General features: G+C 38.0%; 1 protein-coding gene across 4 annotated transcripts in view; it reads right to left on the bottom strand.

Moving 5' to 3' along the window:
• Positions 1-19,620, bottom strand: part of FKBP15 (FKBP prolyl isomerase family member 15) — a 55,812-nt gene that overhangs the window by 22,107 nt on the left and 14,085 nt on the right. For 3 of the 4 annotated variants that reach the window (XM_082656156.1, XM_082656157.1, XM_082656158.1), the window contains exons 4-13: positions 19,221-19,290; positions 15,514-15,588; positions 14,937-15,035; positions 13,013-13,162; positions 11,821-11,889; positions 10,367-10,513; positions 7,495-7,625; positions 6,954-7,011; positions 2,642-2,749; positions 124-226 (exon numbers count right to left, since the gene is read on the bottom strand). In XM_082656156.1, coding sequence (XP_082512282.1) covers positions 124-226; positions 2,642-2,749; positions 6,954-7,011; positions 7,495-7,625; positions 10,367-10,513; positions 11,821-11,889; positions 13,013-13,162; positions 14,937-15,035; positions 15,514-15,588; positions 19,221-19,290 — 1,010 coding nt within the window. Of the gene's footprint in view, positions 1-123; positions 227-2,641; positions 2,750-6,953; positions 7,012-7,494; positions 7,626-10,366; positions 10,514-11,820; positions 11,890-13,012; positions 13,163-13,258; positions 13,347-14,936; positions 15,036-15,513; positions 15,589-19,220; positions 19,291-19,620 lie in introns of those variants that run through there. The other variant, XM_082656159.1, reaches the window with a different exon arrangement.

The raw sequence follows: 19,620 nt of genomic DNA, 5'->3' as shown, positions 1-19,620 counted from the left end.
AGTTTTATACTCTAGTTCAGTTCTCAATACTAAAACAATGCAGCCTAACATTTTAAGGAACAATGATGACAACTTTGGTACCGACCCAATTCAAGGCCACAGAGCCTCAGAGAGGTTCCTTACCTTGTGAGGTCATCTGTGGTAGCACTGGATGGGCTGGCTGAAGAGACGGCTGGATGGACGGAGTCACCATAGGCTGCCCAGCTCCTCGAAGAGCATTCACGTCCTGCAACAGCATGAGCATTTTGGTTACTGTGTCTATGGGTCCTTAATTGAAGACTGAGGGTGACTGTCCACCCTAAACCTGCTTACAACCAGTGCTTTTAGGCAAAGAAGAGGAAGGAAAGGCAAGCAGAAAGGCAAGAGTTTAAGGTGTGGGCTATGGGAAGAAAGCACTCTATTATATACTGGAGTAGGATCCCTTCTCCCTGTAAATTATATCAAATAATCATAGTTAATTTCCAGTATAAGTTGTTGATGTTATTTTGTCTGAAGCAGCTAGAGTGACTGCTCCCCATAATGTATCATTTTGCAAACCAGCAGCTAGCTTCCTTCAGACTGACCTAGTCTGTTTCCACAGAATTAGGGCCTCTTACAAGGAAACCCAGGGAATAATGCAGCCTTTCTCTTCTGCCAAATAATATACACAGACCTCAAGGTACTCACAGAAAATCAGATAGAGTAGGATTCACTGTGCCTCATTACGATGCTGTTTTTGACAATATAGTTTTAGAGTGTTTTCCCCTCATTCTTTCTCTTCATAAAAGCCAAGCAATGTTGGTCCCTACTATAATTCTAAACAAAGTTAACATACAAACATCTTCTTGATTCATTCAAGGAAAAGAAAAACTTGAGGCACAATATACAGTGACTGTGATCTGCTATGCTACAGTTTAAGGGCTGAAATCTCTTTGACATTCTTTTACTTCAGAACTTCCTCTTGTTTCCCAGTATTCTCAGAAATGTATTTTGCATTTCTGGAAAAGCATCACAGTTTTACATCATTACATAAATCAACCTAAATGTCTAACAAAAGAGTAAAAGGAATCATGATAAATCAATGTAACAGAGCACTGGGTTATCTTCAAAGGTGATAAAGCTTTGTTTTATTTATTTACTATTTTTATATTACTGATATTAACATAAATGTTCATGATATAACATTAAGTTAAAAAATCAGATTATGAAACAACATATAAACAATGTCCTTTTTGTTAAATATGTTTCTTCTTTTTAATTTACATTACTCTACAATTAATAATTCGAACCTAAAAATTTTAATAAGAATATTATCTTATCCAAATTTCATTTCCAGAAACCAGATAAAAATCAATCCTATAACAGATCCCAGAAATCCTATCTTCCTTTAAAATGTTAAATCTACACAGAGCTTTTCCGTGAAGAAATAAAACAAAATTGTGAAAAAAAAAAAAGCCTATTTTGAAAATTTTTTTCCTCAAAAGCATCACGCTTGCTTTGTTTTACATCAATATCAAAGAATCCTAAAAATTAATCACTGTTAAGTGTTTCAATTCAGTTGAGAAAGAATTATTTTATTCAATAAGGAACTAACCAATGGGAAAAGAACTTAGTTGGAATTAAGTTACTTCTCACCATTCACCAAATTCCAGATGGATTAAATATGAAATAATAGATCTAAACATATAATAATAAATATTTTAAAAAGACATGTGATGTTTACAGTATCTGAAAGTGGGAAGGCTTTCTAAGCATAATGTCAAAAGCAAAAAACAAAGGGAAAAATTGATAGAGCTGATTGCAATAAAATTTTTGAACTTCAAAAAAATCATGCCGGGCTTCCCTGGTGGTGCAGTGGTTGAGAGTCCGCCTTCCAATGCAGGGGACATGGGTTTGATCCCTGGTTGGGGAACTAAGATCCAACATGCCACGGGGTAACTGAGCCCGTGCGCCCCAACTGCTGAGCCCACATGCTCCAACTACTGAACCTACGCACTTTGGAACCCGCACCACAACTAGAGAGAAGACTGTGTGCTGCAATGAGAGATCCTGCACGCCGCAACTAAGACCCAATGCAGTCAAAAAAAAATTAATTAAAAAAAAATCATGCCACATACAAAGCCAAAAGATACAACAGTGGTTTTTTTTGGCTGCACCTCATGGCTTGTGGGATCTTAGTTCCCCAACCAGGGATTGAACCCGTGCCCTTGGCAGTGACAGTGCTGAGTTCTAACCACTGGACTGCCAGGGAATTCCTACAACAGTGTGATCTTCATATTAAATTACATCAGTGGAAAAATCAACATTTCCCAAGAGAATCTAAACATTCAATCAACAAATATGAGTTCATTCTTTTACGGGTCAGGCATCATGCTGCCTAAAGGCTGATGTTTGCTGACAACAGAGATTTTAGTAGAAAGCTAAATTAACTACTTAAAACTGCCCAGTTCTTGTGGCAGATATACAGAATTGCTTCCATTTCTCAGGGGAAGTGATAATTATAGCAGAAACACATGTACCAATACCAACCTGTATCATTCTGAATATAAGCTCTCTAAATAATGATTCTGGGTTAGAGGCAGAAAAAGCAATAATTTCAGTTAAAAGAACAGAAGACAGCAACATCTGCACTATTCATTCTAAGACAGCCAGTGGGACATACTTCAATTTCTGAATCATTGGAATCCAGCTGTGGTGGAAGAATGGGCAGCATGGGCTGGCCCATTTTAGCCATCCGAGAGATCAACTTGGCCTTGACTGTATCCGGATTCTAAAAAGAGAGGAAAGTCACAAAAATCACTATAATCAAGGTTCATTACCTTCAGTCAACTCTACGTCTTTTGGCTCTTATATCAAATCTTTCAACAAGTCCCCCCTGCCTTATCTATTTGAAACTATCTTCTAGAAAATGAGAATTAAAGATTTCTTGCCTAGACGCATACATGGGTCACAATTAATAACAGTAGGAAAAATAATTCCCTATATGTTGGAATGGACAAAGTGATTTCATCTGTATTCCTTCACTGCAATCAAGTCTCCCTACCAGGCATAAGTATTCTCATTTTACAGATAAAAAAACTAAAGTATAGATTAAGGGAGGGAGGCATTTTAGATAATAGTAACCTCTCAAAAGCCCAAGAGCAACTCAGCAGATAAATATTCAGAAGAGATTTAGGGCAAAAAGAAAACAGGAGCTCTGTGTTCTAAATTCAGGTTCATTTAACACTGACTTGGCACTGATGACGTACTAGTCCCTGAGCTAGACGCCTCTGTATGCATTAACTGGTTTAAAGTGCAGCCTTCAGAGCAGAATGTATACTCCTAAGGGTGAACAAGATGATCTAATGAGTGTAAAAAGAAATGACCATGACCTCTATTTTAAAATTATTTTTAAGCTACAGTAAACATCAGACATTAAACTTGTTTACAGGGATGGAGAGTACTTTATGTATATAATTTGTAAACAAACATATACTGAGAGGGTGTATCATTTTTTCTTAACTAATGGAGACACATAATCAAAAAAAGTTGGGTCTATCAAAAGAGGACTAGTTATATAAACCAATATTCACACAATGGAATATTGTGATCTAAAGATAAAGAAAAATGAGGATGCTTTCTATATACAAACATGGAAAGATACTGTTATTATAAAAAGCAAGGTAGATAACATATATAATATGCTATTTTTTTGTGAAGGGGGGAAAATAAAATATACATTCCTATTTGCTTGCATCTGCATAAAGAAACATTGAATACATAAGAAACTAATAAAAGCAGTTACCCAAGGTTGGGGATGAGATAAAACAGGGTACATGGGGGCAGGGGTAGGAATGAGTCTTCTCAATGTATATCTTGTTATACTGTTTTGCTAACTGTGCCATGTGAATGTAATTACCTATTCAAAACAAAAAATAAAAACTTAAATGTAAAAAGAACCAAAAGATGGTTAATTTTATATTATGTGAACTTTGCCCCAATTAAAAAACCAAAACTGTAAAATAAGAAAGAAAAAAAAGGTTGGAGAGCACTAGTCTACGAAAAGTTACTGAAGCTTAGAAATAGGTGACAAAAGTAGCTGTGTCTCGAGACTACAAAAGAACTAATACTGAACAATCGTGGCTATTCAAAGATCTGAGATTATAAACTGTTTTTCAATTTTCTTGATTCTCTGGCTTAACCTTCTGGGTTTAGATCACTTTTTACACATATCAGATCAATTATTTGCTTAATTAATTTCTGCTTTGGACTGAATATAAGCAAATAAACTAGTGTTGGAGAGAAATTAATCATCAATTTCACTTCATACAATTATCCTGTTTCCCAATGTGGCAGGTGAAAGCCACAGGGCTTTAGAACTTGAAGCACTTCAGCTATCATCTCATCCACATGTAGTAAACTCAGATGCCTTCACGGACCAGGCAGAGCAGCAGCAAACACAGTGTACATCTTCTAAAGGTCTTCAAATCCAAATTTTACTACAACAGTATGCTAGTCTTCTCATGTTACAGTTGGGGAAACACAGAGGCCCAGAAACCTGATAGAAGTCAACTAATTGGTGAATTAGTGTAGAATTCCTCTGAGAGAATGAAAGTATGAAGATATGTAGCATTAGCAGTAATTATGATAACAGAGCTAATGTTAATTGAGCTCTTACAATATGCCAGACACAATACTAAAAACTCCATAGGCATCATTTCATTTAAACCTCATAAAAATCTCAAGATTACTGAAGACAAGCTCTATGTAGGCTTTGAGCTTAGTGCTTTATAAACATATCACGGGAACACTTAGAGGGGCTGTGAGAATTATTTCCATTTTTTTTGTTTTTTATTTATTTTTTTAATAGATCTTTATTAGAGTATAATTGCTTCACAATACTGTGTTACTTTCTGTTGTACACCAAAGTGAATCAGCCATATGCATACATATGTTCCCATATCCCCTCCCTAGAGCCTCCCTCCTATCCTCCCTATCCCACCCCTCTAGGTCATGGCAAAGCACCGAGCTGATCTCGCTGTGCTATGCTTCTGCTTCTCACTAGCTAATTATTTTACATCTGGTACTGTATATATGTCGATGCTACTCTCACTTTGCCCCAGCTTTCCCATCCCACCCCGTGTCCTCAAGTCTATTCTCTATGTCTACATCTTTATTCCTGCCCTGCAACTAGGTTCATCAGTACCATTTTTTTTTTTTTTTTAGATTCTATGTCCACGCATTAGCATACGGTATCTGTTTTTCTCTTTCTGACTTACTTCACTCTGCATAACAGACTCTAGGTCCATCCACCTCACTACAAATAATTCAGTGTCCTTTCTTTTATGGCTGAGTAATATTCCATTGTATATATGTGCCACATCTTCTTTATCCATCCGTCTGTTGACAAACACTTAGGTTGCTTCCATGTCCTGGCTATTGTAAATAGAGCTGCAATGAACACTGTGGTACATGACTATTTTTGAATTATGGTTTTCTCAGGGTATATGCCCAGTAGTGGGATTGCTCGGTCATATGGTAGTTCTATCTTTAGTTTTTTAAGGAACCTCCATAGTGTTATCCATAGTGGTTGTATCAATTTAGATTCCCACCAACAGTGCAGGAGGGTTCCCTTTTCACCACACCCTTTCCAGCATTTATTGCTTCTAGGTTTTTTGATAATGGCCATTCTGACCGGTGTGAGGTGCTACCTCACTGTAGTTTTGATTTGCATTTCTCTAATAATTAGTGATGTTGAGCATCTTTTAATGTGCCCCTTGGCCATCTGTATGTATTCCTTGGTAAAATGTCTATTTAGGTCTTCCGTCTATTTTTTAATTGTATTGTGTATGGTGTTACATAGTGTTCTAATTTCATTCTTTTGCATGTAGCTGTCCAGTTTTCCCAGCACCACTTATTGAAGAGGCTGTCTTTTCTCCATTGTATGTTCTTGCCTCCTTTGTTGTAAATTAGGTGACCATATGTGCGTGGGTTTATCTCTGGGCATTCTATCCTGTACCACAGATCTATATTTCTGTTTTTGTGCCAGTACCATACTGTCTTGATTACTGTAGTTTTGTGGTATAGTTTGAAGTTAGGGAACCTGATTCCTCCATTTTTCTTTCTCAAGATTGCTTTGGCTATTCAGGGTCTTTTGTGTTTCCATACGAATTGTAAAATTTTTTGTTCTAATTCTGTGAAGAATACCATTGGTAGTTTGACAGGGATTGCACTGAATCTATATATTGCTTTGGGTAGTATAGTCATTTTCACAATATTGATTCTTCCAATCCAAGAACATGGTATATTTCTCCATCTGTTTATGTCATCTTTGATTTCTTTCATCAGTGTTTTATAGTTTTCTGAGTACAAGTCTTTTGCCTCCTTAGGCAGGTTTATTCCTAGGTATTTTATTCTTTTTGTTGCAATGGTAAATGGGAGTGTTTCCTTAATTTCTCTTTCTGATTTTTTGTTGTTGGTGTATAAGAATGCCAGAGATTTCTGTGCATTAATTCTGTATCCTGCAACCTTACCAAATTCATTGATTAGTTCTAGTAGTTTTCTGGTGGCATCTTTAGGATTTTCTATGTATAGTATCATGTCATCTGCAAACAGTGACAGTCTTACTTCTTCTTTTCCAGTTTGTATTCCTTTTATTTCTTTTTCTTCTCTGATTGCCGTGGCTAGGACTTCCAAATTTATGTTGAATAAGAGCGGCGAGAGTGGACATATGAAGAAGCTGAAGACCAGAGAAGTCAGATAATTTCCTCAAAGCCACATGCTTATAAGAATAAATATTTGAATCCAAGTCTGTTGATGCAGAAGCCCAAGCTAATTTATACTGACTCTCAAGTAAGGGAAAATGAATAAAGTAACCACTGATTTCTAGCCTAAATCAACATTTTTCAACATTTTTTTTCTCTAACCTACTATACCCTAGGCACATGAAACCCTTCTAGCCAACTGGGGATGAGGAGATAGACTTATATACTCACTGTATTTACTGTAAGCTGTTCACTGAGGGAGTTAGATTTGGAACGAAGAACTGACTCCCTGAAAGCAAATAAGACATATCCTAAGATAAAAACAAAATCCATAATCACGAGTCTAGATTATACTGTATAAACAAATTGTTTTTTAAAATGTTTGCCAATTTAATCTCTGTAAAACAGAGTTTTAACTCTTCTTTAGTTTGTATAATTTCTGAAAGCTAGTGAAGATGGACAATTTTCCATTCAAATGCTTATTATTTACATTTCTTTCCTTGGATATATATTTTGTGTTTATACCTTCTGTCCAATTTTCTTCCAGAGTTTGGCAGGTATTCTTTTATATCTAAGTTAGTGCTTTTATAGAGTATGAATATTAATCCTTTGTCAGAAAATCTGATGCAATTACTTTCCCCATTTCCCTCATCCCATTTTTTCCCAATTATTTAAAATTATTTTAGTTTTCAACTATATCCCTATTTCTGAACCCCTCTAAGAATCATTTACATGGACAATAAAAGAGCTTTATACAACTCCAGTATCTTACCCTGATTTGAAAGGAACAGATGTGGACGGTGACACAACAGGATCAGCAGCACCAGGTATGGGTGAAGGGGCTGCAGAATCCCGGGAACTAACACTGTGCCCATCAGAGCCGGAATCTCTAGCAAATTTGACCTAGGGAAAGATCAACCACAGATGGAACAGGCTAATACACCACAAAAAAAGGCACGCTTCCCCCTCCATTCTCCTTTCATTTTACTTATTCTTCATTATACAAGTCATTACCTAGTCACTGTAGGCAAATCAGAAAATGTAGATAAGCCAAAAGAGAAAAAAAAGGTAACAATCACCTGCATTTCAACCACTAAGCAATAACGTTTTTAGAATTTTGGATGTAATATTTTGCACTTATATTATCTGTGTGTGCGTGTGTGTGTGTGTGTAAGTGCGTGTTTTACAACAATGGGGCCATACCGTTTTGTACCCTGCTTTGCTTACTCACTGATATATTAACATATTTCCATGTTAACTAAATTATTATTTAGTTAACTAAATTATTAATCGACAACATCCTTTTTAACTACTGAAGAGTAGGTCTAAGGGTCATGCCCCTAACTGTTATCATCTACAGGAAAAAGTCTCCAAAGGATTTTGGGAACACAAGTCATAAATATCTATGTTATCATAAAATATATTTCACCAATTCCTAGTTGTTGGATATTCAATTTATTTCTAATTTTTTCTATACAAACAATACTTCTAAGAATAGCTTTATCTCTCTTCGCACATAATAATTTCCAAAATACAAATTCCCAGAAGTGAAATTGTTAGATAAAAGGTATGCTTATTTTTAAAACTTTTGATATATACCATTAAATTTCACACCGTAAAGGGTAAACTACTTTATACTCCGTAAGTAGTATATAAATCTTTCTTAACACTCTTGTCACATTGGGTATTATCGTTCTGTATCAGCCTTGTCAGGTTTTTTTTTTTTTTTGGCCACGTCTCACGGCTTGCGGGATCTCAGTTCCCCGACCAGGGACTGAATGTAAGCCACGGCAGTGAAAGCCAGAATCCTAACCACTAGGCCACCAGGGAACTCCCCCAGCCTTGTCAGTTTAATAATCAATTTGTAATTCTTTGATTATTGGTAAAATAGGGTATTTTTTTCTTATGTTTACAAAATGTCAGTCTTAATGGATTCAAAATGGTTTGTTATCTATTACCACCCCTGACTTCCTCAAACTCAAAGGAAAATTGAGAAAGAATATAAAAGCTGTGAAAAAGGCAGCTGGAAGCACATCAGTCAAAGAGGACTGGAATGCCCACCAGAGATAAGGGTGTCCAATTAGGAAAGAGTCATTAATAAAAAATGCATATCCTGGGCTTCCCCAGTGGCGCAGTGGTTGAGAGTCCGCCTGCCGATGCAGGGGACACGGGTTCGTGCCCTGGTCCGGGAAGATCCCACGTGCCGTGGAGCGGCTAGATCTGTGACCCATGGCTGCTGAGCCTGCGCGTCCGGAGCCTGTGCTCTGCAATGGGAGAGGCCACAACAGTGAGAGGCCCACGTACTGCAAAAACAAACAAACAAACAAAATGCATATCCTTTGTTGCAGCAGGAATAAAGGAATAATCACAATGAGGATGGTCATAATATTTATTTGCATTGTACTTTATAATTTATAGTCACAAACATTATCACATTCAGACTTAATAATCACAGTATAAAGCAGAGTCTTTTTTTTTGGTGGTGGGGGAGGGGGAACATTAATTAACCGCCATTTGTTAAAACTTTATTATAGAAATTATTCTTGATAAAATTTTTAAATGGTACAAAGGGTAGAATGTAAAAAAGTAGAAGTTTCTGAACTCCATTTCCATTCTCCAGAGAAAATCATTTCATTTCTTTTAATGCCTCCAGAAATTTTATATGAATATATGGGCATATACATATATTCATTTGTATACACACAGACACACAGACACACAAACACAAGATCATACTACCATACTGTTTTTTGTTTGTTTGTTTGTTTGAATGTATTTTTGGCTACATCGGGTCTTAGTTGCAGCATGCAGGATCTTCATTGAGGCATGCGGGATCTTTTGCTGCGAGGCGCAGGCTCTTTGTTGTAGTGCACAGTCTTCTCCCTAGTCGTGGTGTGTGGGTTTTCTCTAGTTGTGGAGTGCGGGTTCCAGGGTGCGTGGGCTCTGTAGTTTGCGGCACGCGGGCTCTCTCGTGGTGCGGGAGCTCAGTAGTTGTGGCACACAGGCTTAGTTGCCCCGTGGCATGTGGGATCTTAGTTCCCTGACCAGGGATCGAACCCGCATCCCCTGCATCGTAAGGCGGATTCTTTACCACTGGACCACCAGGGAAGTCCCCCCATACTGTTTAGCAACTTGCTTCTTTCACTTAAAAATAGATTTTGGATATTCTTTAAGAACTACATAGAAGTCCACTCTATGAAGAACCATAATTTAACCAGTCTCATAATAATAGACACTTAAGCTGTTTCCAGTTTTTTACTATCACAAACAATGTGGCAGAGCGAGGAAACTATGTATCTATCTCTATTTATCTATCTATATATAGGTATCTTTGCACTCTTAAGTAAACATGTTGATAGCATACACTTGTAGCCATAGAATTACTAAATCAAAAGGTGTGAACATTGGGCAGGAATCACTATTTTACAGATAAAATAAAAAGGTTAGTGTAGAGAAGTGACTATGAATACAGAGCCAAGAAGGACATAAACCTTGGCCTTTAGATTCCAAAGCTGTTGTTCTCTCCAACTATACCATTTCTACTTAAAAAAAAAAAGATATCTTCAGAATCTTTTTCGACACATTGATTTATTCATTTTACTTAACTAGCAAAGAGGACTCATCAAACACAACATTTCACTCACCCGCCTAATCTCCACCTCGAACACCAGGATCGAGTCTGTTGATGGAGTCCATCCTATTACCCCTTCAGAGCCAGCAGCGCAGGCTGGCGGGATGATAAGCAATCGCTTCCCTCCTTTTCTCATGCCCACCATTCCATCCTCCCAGCTCTTTAGGAATCAGAGAAGAGGAAAAGCTCATCAGATACAAACCTTTTCATAAGACAAAACAAAGTACAGGATCATCGGGTTTATATTCCCCCCTCCCCACTGGTTATAAGAATATCTAGAATACTGCTTCTCAATTCACTTGTAAAAGACAGCATATCCAGGGCTGTATGAAATATACTTACCTTAGATGATGAGAGAAATTGGAACAGAAGAATGGCATTAAAATAGAAATAAAAGCTATCACTTATTAAACACATTTTTCTAAGTACTTTGCTAAGTGCTTTACTTCCATTATGTTGTTTAATCCCTAAAATAACTTCATAAGGTTAATAGCAATATCTCCATTTTACAGAAGAGAAAATTGAGGCTTAAAGAGGTTAAGTAACTAGCCCAAGATCAGTTAGTAAATTGTTAAGCCAAGATTTCAACACTAGATGAGTCTAACTTTAAGGGTCATGCCCCAACTGCTATGATCTACAGGAAAAAGTTTCTAAGGGATTCTGGGAAAAGGAGTCATAAACAAAGCTATGGAGAAAACCATTCTGCCACATGGATAAATGAGTACTTTACAACGCATCAGTATGTCCTGACACAATGACACCCCACGTGTGTAAAATACTCTTTTTTTTTTTTTAATATTTATTTATTTGGCTGCTCCAGGTCTTAGTTGCAGCACACGGGATCTTTTTTGCCACGTGCTGGATCTTTAGTTGCGGCATGCAGGCTCTTAGTTGCAGCTTGAGGGATCTAGTTCCCTGACCAGGGATTGAACCCAGGACCCCTGCATTGGGAGTGTGGAGTCTTGACCACTGGACCACCAGCGAAGTCCCTAAAATACTCTTTACTTTATAAAATGCTTCCACAGTTGCTAACGAAGAAATTCACAACATGAACCCAGGTCCTCAGACTCCAATCCCAGTGTTCCTCCTGCTATGTTGTACTTGCTTCCCACCATGATTTAAAGCATCCCAGACAAATCAGAATCACCCATTATGATACACTTCTAGAAGAAACAGTTTCACCTCTTTCTCAATTAGGCGATAGGAAGAATTTAATAGTTCCCTCAGAACCAAAGGATGAAAAATAAAATGTAGGGACTAGAGAAAAGAAATGTACCCTTCTTCAATATATTGTCTCACAGGTAAAAATTTCCCAAATGTAGGTAACATAGCACATTTTTCTCTTCCTATTTTTTTAACCAAGCCTTTCCAGATTCTCCAAAAATATACCCAGGTTAGAAATTTTACAAAGTAAGCCCACTGCAACTGATAAACCCATATATAATAAGAACACAGTTAAGCCTTTACCTTGATGACTTTTCCTGATCCTAATTTCAGGCGAAGCAGCTTATCTTTGTTAGCAGTGGAGTCAAAAACCTGAAAGTTGATCAAAATAAACAAGATTAGCCAATTTCAAAAATAATAATAATCATTATGATATTCAACTTAATACACACCAGCACAGTACTTCTGAAATAGGTAATGTCAAATAAACTGGAAAAATACTTCTTAAAAGACCTGAAAAGAAGAGACCACATCATGGCTAAAGGTGTTATCACACTGAATATCTCTGAGGCAAGGATTTTCCAGGTTTAGAAAAAAATAAACTTCTCCTACCAAGTGTTTAAAAATATTTTCATCTATAAAGAATTTTCAGATAAATTATCTCATTTGATGCCAACAGCCATCCTGCCAAGAAAGCAGGGTGAGCACCACTAAGCTCCATTCACAGGAAAAAAAAATTAAGAGCTTAAATGACTTGACAAAGTCAAGTTAGGATAAAATTGGGACGTGAATCCACATTTTTTGGACTCATAGTCAAAAGCTCTTTCTATCACACCACACTACTTTTGAGGGCTTAATAATAAAAAAACAAAACAAGCCCAATCTATTCACAGTATCTAGTATAAGAAAAACGGAAAAGGGCTTCCCTGGTGGCACAGTGGTTGAGAGTCCGCCTGCCGATGCAGGGGACACGGGTTCGTGCCCCAGTCCGGGAGGATCCCACGTGCTGTGGAGTGGCTGGGCCCGTGAGCCGTGGCCGCTGAGCCTGCGCGTCCGGAGCCTGTGCTCCACAGCGGGAGAGGCCACAACAGTGAGAGGCCCGCGTACCGCAAAAAAAAAAAAAAAAAGAAAAGAAGAAACGAAAAACGGAGAAACAACTGTGAGAAAGTCTAAAAAGTTTTAAAACCTAATCCCCTAAGAATATATTCAAGTTTAAAACTGGTATAGGAAGAGACATACATATGAACAATTACCAAAAATGATACTCGCAAAACTGGTTTCCTTTCTCTAAGTAGAAGAGACATAGTGGCACTGAGCAGATTTTATACATTAGCATTTCATGGCTATGCCCCAAAAGCAGTTGTAGAGACTAAAGCAGGGCTCCTCAAAGATTTCTATTTGCCAAAAGCAGCAGTTCATAGTAATAACACCTTACATTTGAATAGCTCTCATGCTATTTAAATTACAAAAGAACTTGCAGGATACATTTTCTTACCTGGCCCAGTCCGTGATTCTGAAAGAGCCAGCTGGTATAGGCCACTTCCAAAGAATCTCCAACTTCTACAGCAGGGCCTTCTACTACAATAAGGTCCTGTGACAGCACTGAATCCAGGGAAGAGGTGCTGTTGCACTTGGCGATGCATACCTGTGCGATGAAGTCAAAGCAGCATAAACTTAGTTTAAGCTCAGTAAGTACTCACTCAGTTATTGCTAATGTTCTTTTCCAAACAGTGGCACCCACTAGCAAAACAGATTACATGTTCAGAAGTAAACCATTCCAAAGTCAGTAATCTCGCCAGGAATCAAAGTGCCTAAGAAGTATGGTTTTGGAGTCATACTGTCTGGGTACAGATCTGGGCACTGTCACTTATTAACTTGTGACCTCAGCCAAATAACTTAACTGCTGTGAACCTTATTTCAGAGTTTTTTTTTGTAAGATGGAGATAAAAGCTTTGCATATTTCCTAGGGTAGTCATGAAGACTGAGCTAATACAAGTAGAGTACTTGGCACAGTGCCTGGCAAATAACAGTAAGTACACAATAAACATTAGCTATCATTACTATATTGATTTACTGCTTCAGTGTTTGGGAACCTGTGAAAGCTAGGGGAGCCGCTAAAAAATTTCAAAATGCATTTCTAAAGACAATAAAATAAAGGCCCTTTACAAAACCATGCTGTATTCCCAGAATTCATATCTCTACCACCTACAGATTTACCCATATTGCCTTAGCACAGATTCTAGGCAAGGAATTCAGATACATCTTTATGAATAATTTTTCTATAGTCAATGTTTAAACATAGTATACCTTAGAAACTTGCTACTCATTTTCTTTAAAAAAGTTTCGTTATCGCAATCACAGAAACGCTAACTAAAACAATGAGAAGTCATTTTTTATCAAGCGAATAAGACTAAGAAGGAAAAAAGATAGTAATTCTAAATGCTGGCAAAGGCATAGTGAGAGAATGACAGGGATGTAAAATTGTACAATCTCTCTGAAAAGCAGTGTGCCAAAGTGTATACAGAACCTAAAAATATATGAACCCTTTGATTCAATCTTTCACTTCTTCTAGACTAAAAAATAATCAGAGGGAAAAAAAAAGACAGATTTGTATACAAATCTGTATAGCAAAGATGCTCACTACAGTATCATTTATCTCAGAGACTGAAAATAATCTAACTGCCTAAAAGTAAGGGAATGATTAAATAAATTAAGGAACATTCATGTTATGCAGCTTTCAAAAATGTTTCTAAATAATTTTTCATGAGGTGGGGAAAGATGCATTTTACATCATTAAATAAAATAAGCAAGAGCTCTTAAAGGGCTATAACTACTTATGTAACTCATGAATAGAAAAAAATGAAACATTAACAGTGATTACTTTGGGTAGTAAGATTATGAATGATTTTTTTAAAAACATGCTTTTCTAAATTTTCTATAATGACCATGAAATAACTTTAAAAAATTCTCTTGAAACACTACTTTAAAAAGATAGTTGTGGGCTTCCCTGGCGGCGCAGTGGTTGAGAGTCCGCCTGCCGATGCAGGGGACACGGGTTCGTGCCCCGGTCCGGGAAGATCGCACATGCCGTGGAGCGGCTGGGCCCATTAGCCACGGCCGCTGAGCCTGCGCGTCCAGAGCCTGTGCTCCGCAATGGGAGAGGCCACAACAGTGAGAGGCCAGCGTACAGCAAAAAAAAAAAAAAAAAAAAAGAGTTGTGTTTATTCCTTAAGATAATTTATGAAGTGGAAAGTGTTTTAAAGATGTAAGTTTACATTTAGCCTTTTTTTTCTCCTTAAAGTCTCATTTTCAAGCAATTTCAATAAGTATTCTTATTATTTCCCTAAAATACAGTAAGCACAACTGATGAATTTAGTGGGTTTTTTAATGCTTGTCACTAAAAAATATATAGATATTACCTGTTTATTGAACTCCACAGCAGCCTTTTCAGACTCAAACATGATGGACCAGTTTTGTCTCTGATCATCATAAAAGGTGCTATAGTTATTGGGCCGAACCTGGGGAAAGGAGAAATGTTGGGATAACTCAACTGCAGGCAGTGTAGCAGATAAATCTGGCTGCCTAAGCTCATGTAGAACGGCCTTGACTCAGGTGGACCCAAAGAGAGCTATCAGGGAACTTTCTTCTTCCCTCCCACCCTCCACCAATCACCCCTTAGTCCACATTCCCAGAAGGCAGCCAAGAGACCTTTCCAAGAAGCTCTGTTAAGATATCCACTCTGGGGAATTCCCTGGCAGTTCAGTGGTTAGGACTTGGTGCTCTCACTGCTGAGGCCCCGGGTTTAAGCCCTGGTCAGGGAACTAAGATCCCCCCAAGCCACAAAGCACAGCCAAAAAAAGGAAAAAAAAAAAAAAGCTATCCACTCTGCTCTCCAGAGCGGAAGTAGTGGATCTAGTTCCCACCAGGTATGCATAGATCAATCTCTCCTATAAACCAATCCCAAAGGATTGATGATTCCAATACAGGAAGCCTTACCATTAGCTCAAAGTTCAGATGAATCCTGGCAACAGTAACTGGCTGTTGCTGACTGATGTAAAGAAGAATCCTATACTGTACTCAAGCAAAGATGGGCAGGAAAAAAAGAGAGAACAGAAATTAAAAGGCAATACAAAATCAGCAGTAAGATGTCAGGAGTCAGGCTTCATATAGGCATAAAACTCAAAACTCAGTTCATCCCTTAAAGCTTAAAGTTTAACTTACATCTTCTCACCATCCACTTTAATCTCTTCTCATTTTGACCCTACTCTTTAACTATAGTTAGCTATGTCTTTATTTTGTTGGTGTTTTTATTTGTATGAGGGGTGACTATGAGATATACAAACGGCCAACAGGTACATGAAAAGATGTTCAACATCATTAGGCATTAGGATAATGCAAATTAAAACCACTATAAGGTACCACTTCACACTTATTAGAATGGCTATAAAAAAAAGGAAAAATAATAAAGTGTTGGCAGGGTAGTAGAGAAACTGGAACCCTCATATATTGCTTGTGGGAATGTAAAACAGTATGGATGCTGTAGAAACAGTCTGGCAGTTCCTCAAAAAGCTAAACAAGGAATTACTATATGACACAGAAATTTCACTCCTAGTATACATGCCAAAGAACTGAAAACAGGGACTCAAACATACACTTATACGTCAATGTTCACTGCCTGTTATTCACAATAGTCAAAAGGTGGAAACAACCAAGTGTCCAAATGATGGATGGATAAATAAAATGTGTTATATACATACAATAGAATATTATATAGCCATAAAAAATAATGAAGTTCTGATACATGCTACAACATGGATGAATCTTGAGAAAACATTCTGCTAAGTGAAATAAGCCAGACAAACACTGTATGATTCCACTTATATGAAATACCTGGGGTAGGCAAATTCATAGAGATAGAAAGTAGATTAGAGGTTACCAGGGAGTAAGGGAAGGGGGATGGGGAGTTATTGCTTCGTGATTACAGATTTTCTGTTTGGGGTGACCAAAAAATGGAAATAGTGGTGATGGTTGCTCAATACTGTGAATGTAATTTATGCAACTGAACTGTACACTTAAAAATGGTTAAAATGGCAAATTTTATGTCTCCTATATATTTACTACACACACAAATACACACACACACACACACACACAAATTAAAATTCAACCCCAGAAGGGAGGGAGGGACTGACTATGGGGGCTCATACACAATCTTGCACCAGAAAGGACTTTCTTTACCCTATGTGAAGCAGATAGAGTGAGGAGCTAATCTTACAGACTGAGCTGGTCAGGAAAGGATCACAGATTTATTAAGAGCTGGTCCATTTCTGGTTGTCCCTACTCTTGAGCACTATCTTCGTAAGCTTCTGATTAAGAGTCTGGAAGGTCTCTGACTCCTCAGTCTTGACTTTTCTGCCCATCAGAGATTCTGAGCTGAGATTCTTTAGCCTCCTCCCCATGAAGTTCAAAATCTAGCACATGTATTGAGAGGAAGGTTGTTGCTTTCCCACCCTACAGTAGGATTTTATCTCCTATGCCCCACAAGATTGCAGAAGTTTCCCTCTGCCTTTCTGGCACAGCCCTTGGACTTCCACACCACCTCCAAACTCATTAAATGTCCCATGGGGGGGCTTCCCTGGTGGCGCAGTGGTTGAGAGTCCGCCTGCCGATTTAGGGGACACGGGTTCATGCCCCGGTCCGGGAAGATCCCACATGCCGCGGAGTGGCTGGGCCTGTGAGCCATGGCCGCTGAGCCTGCGAGTCCAGAGCCTGTGCTCCACAACGGGAGAGGCCGCAACAGTGAGAGGCCCGTGTACCGCAAAAAAAAAAAAAAAAAAATGTCCCATGGGGAAAAACTAATCTTGTGTTTGGAGCTCCTCTAGTTTTTACCAATGTCTCTTTCCCCCAGTAGTCTCTCTCTGTTTGGGACATACCTGATGTTTAGTCTACTCGTAAGCATCAGCAAAGGTCCCCAGGGAAGAGGAAACACTCAGTTCATTGGCTCTTTCCTCTCAAAATTTTAGTTCATCTAGTCCTCATAATTTCCATAGCTCTCTAATGAATTTTAAAACATAATTTTTGCAATTTATCTGTCTTTTTATAATGGTCACAGTGGGACTGTTGCCTGCCACAACATGCTACATCCTATCTGGAGGTGAAGGGTGATGAAGTCCCAATACCAGATTTTTGAAATCCAAATGGCAACTCCTAATGAATTAACAGATCTAGATAATAATCAACAATGGCTGCTAACATAACAAAATGAGAGACAATCAGACATTATTTACCTCCCAAAGGGCGAATGAAAGAGATTTCAGGAACACAGTAACCAACTACAATGCATGGACCTTATTAGATTAAAACAAACTTTAAAAAAAAGAGAGAGAGAGATAATCAGGGAAATTTGAATACTAACTGGTAGAGAATGAGATCAAAGAATTATTGTAGGTTTTGTTTAGGTGCGATAATGGCGTAATGGTTGTGTTTTTAAAAATCCTTACCTTGTAGAGATACATACTAAAATATTTACAGCTAAAACTGTATGCTGGAGATTTATTCAAAATAATCGGAGCAGGGGAAGAAGGAAAACAGGCTGCAGTTGAGATGAAACAAGATTAATAACTGCTAGAGACCGGTAATGGGTATCTGGGTGTTTGTTATTCTTGACCCACTATTTTTATAGGTGTTTCCAAATTTCCAAAATTAAGCTTTTTGTTTGTTTTTAATACAAATGAGTGTTGTCCATTATGTTAGTTACCCTGAACAGGTCATCTTCTCTCTCAGTGTCTCAGAGTCTCTGAGGTGCATGGACTCCATGTTACCTGGACCTCTGAAATTCTATTATTTCTTTTTTTTAATAGATTTATTTAATTTATTTGTTTGTTTATTTACTTTTTGGCTGCGTTGGGTCTTCATTGCTATGCATGGGCTTTCTCTAGTTGCAGCGAGCGGGGGCTACTCTCCGTTGCAGTGCAAGGGCTTCTCATTGCAGTGGCTTCTCTTGTTGTGGAGCACAGGCTCTAGGCGCGCGGGCTTCAGTAGTTGTGGCGCGCGGGCTAAGTAGTTGTGGCGCATGGGCTTAGTTGCTCCACGGCATGTGGGATCTTCCCGGACCAGGGCTTGAACCCATGTCCCCTGCATTGGCAGGCGGATTCTTAACCACTGAGCCACCAGGGAAGCCCTCTATTATTTCTTATGCATATTTCAACAATGTTCAAAACCTTCTGGAGCAGAATTTGAAGCTAGATACAACCCACAAAAGGAAATCAGTCTCCACACTTCTATCCACATCTTTTTGACTCAAACCAATATTTTGCTGTGTGATCGACTACCCAACTCATCAAACTTTCAAAGGATAAACAGTGGTCATGCTCTAAGTGGTACACTAAATGTTGTTCACTACCTAAAAAAAGGATGTCCTCGGTAAACGGTTTACTCTGAAACTCTCCAAATTCTTAAGCTAGATCCATTTCACAAAGGTCAAACTTACTGACTTTGAACAGTTGAATTTGTTTTAATACACAACAGTAAGCAAAATGTGACTATAAATATTATTATATATCTAACATTAAAAATTCACATTCAGTACAAACAATCAATCTAATCCTCTGATATGTAAGACATCAGACAAGTCCCGATAAAAACCGGCTCACTGATATAATTTGGGACACGTGAATATACATGAGACGAGGAGGCAATCTTACCTCTCTGGCTGTGTGATTTCCCAGGACTGCAGCACCAAATTTGCCCTGCTTTACATATTGACCATTTGTGCTACAGAAGCAAGAAAAACAGGTATTAATACTTCCTTCAACTAAGTAGAACCAGCTTTCTTTTCTGCCATATAAAGTGGGGAATCTAGTCATTCAGCCTCTAGAAAGGGACAGAGGTGAGTAGTTTATAATTTAAAGCTCATATACAACTTCTTTACTCTTTAAACATCTACTATTCATGATATCTCAGTGGAGTGGCTTTCTTTGAGCGCTTAAAAAGGCAGTTGTTGAGGGTATAAGCAGTTCCTAGAGAAAGTACACAAGATAATGGCTCTTCAAAGTTTTGTGTGCAAAATTCTCCAAATGAAACATTAAAAAGCATTACTGATAC

This window comes from Grampus griseus, assembly GCF_964374135.1.
Source record: "Grampus griseus genome assembly, chromosome: 6".
NCBI classification, from domain to species: domain Eukaryota; kingdom Metazoa; phylum Chordata; class Mammalia; order Artiodactyla; family Delphinidae; genus Grampus; species Grampus griseus.
The sequence above is the reverse complement of the archived record's forward strand: the minus strand, read 5'-3'. Positions and strand labels throughout refer to the sequence as shown.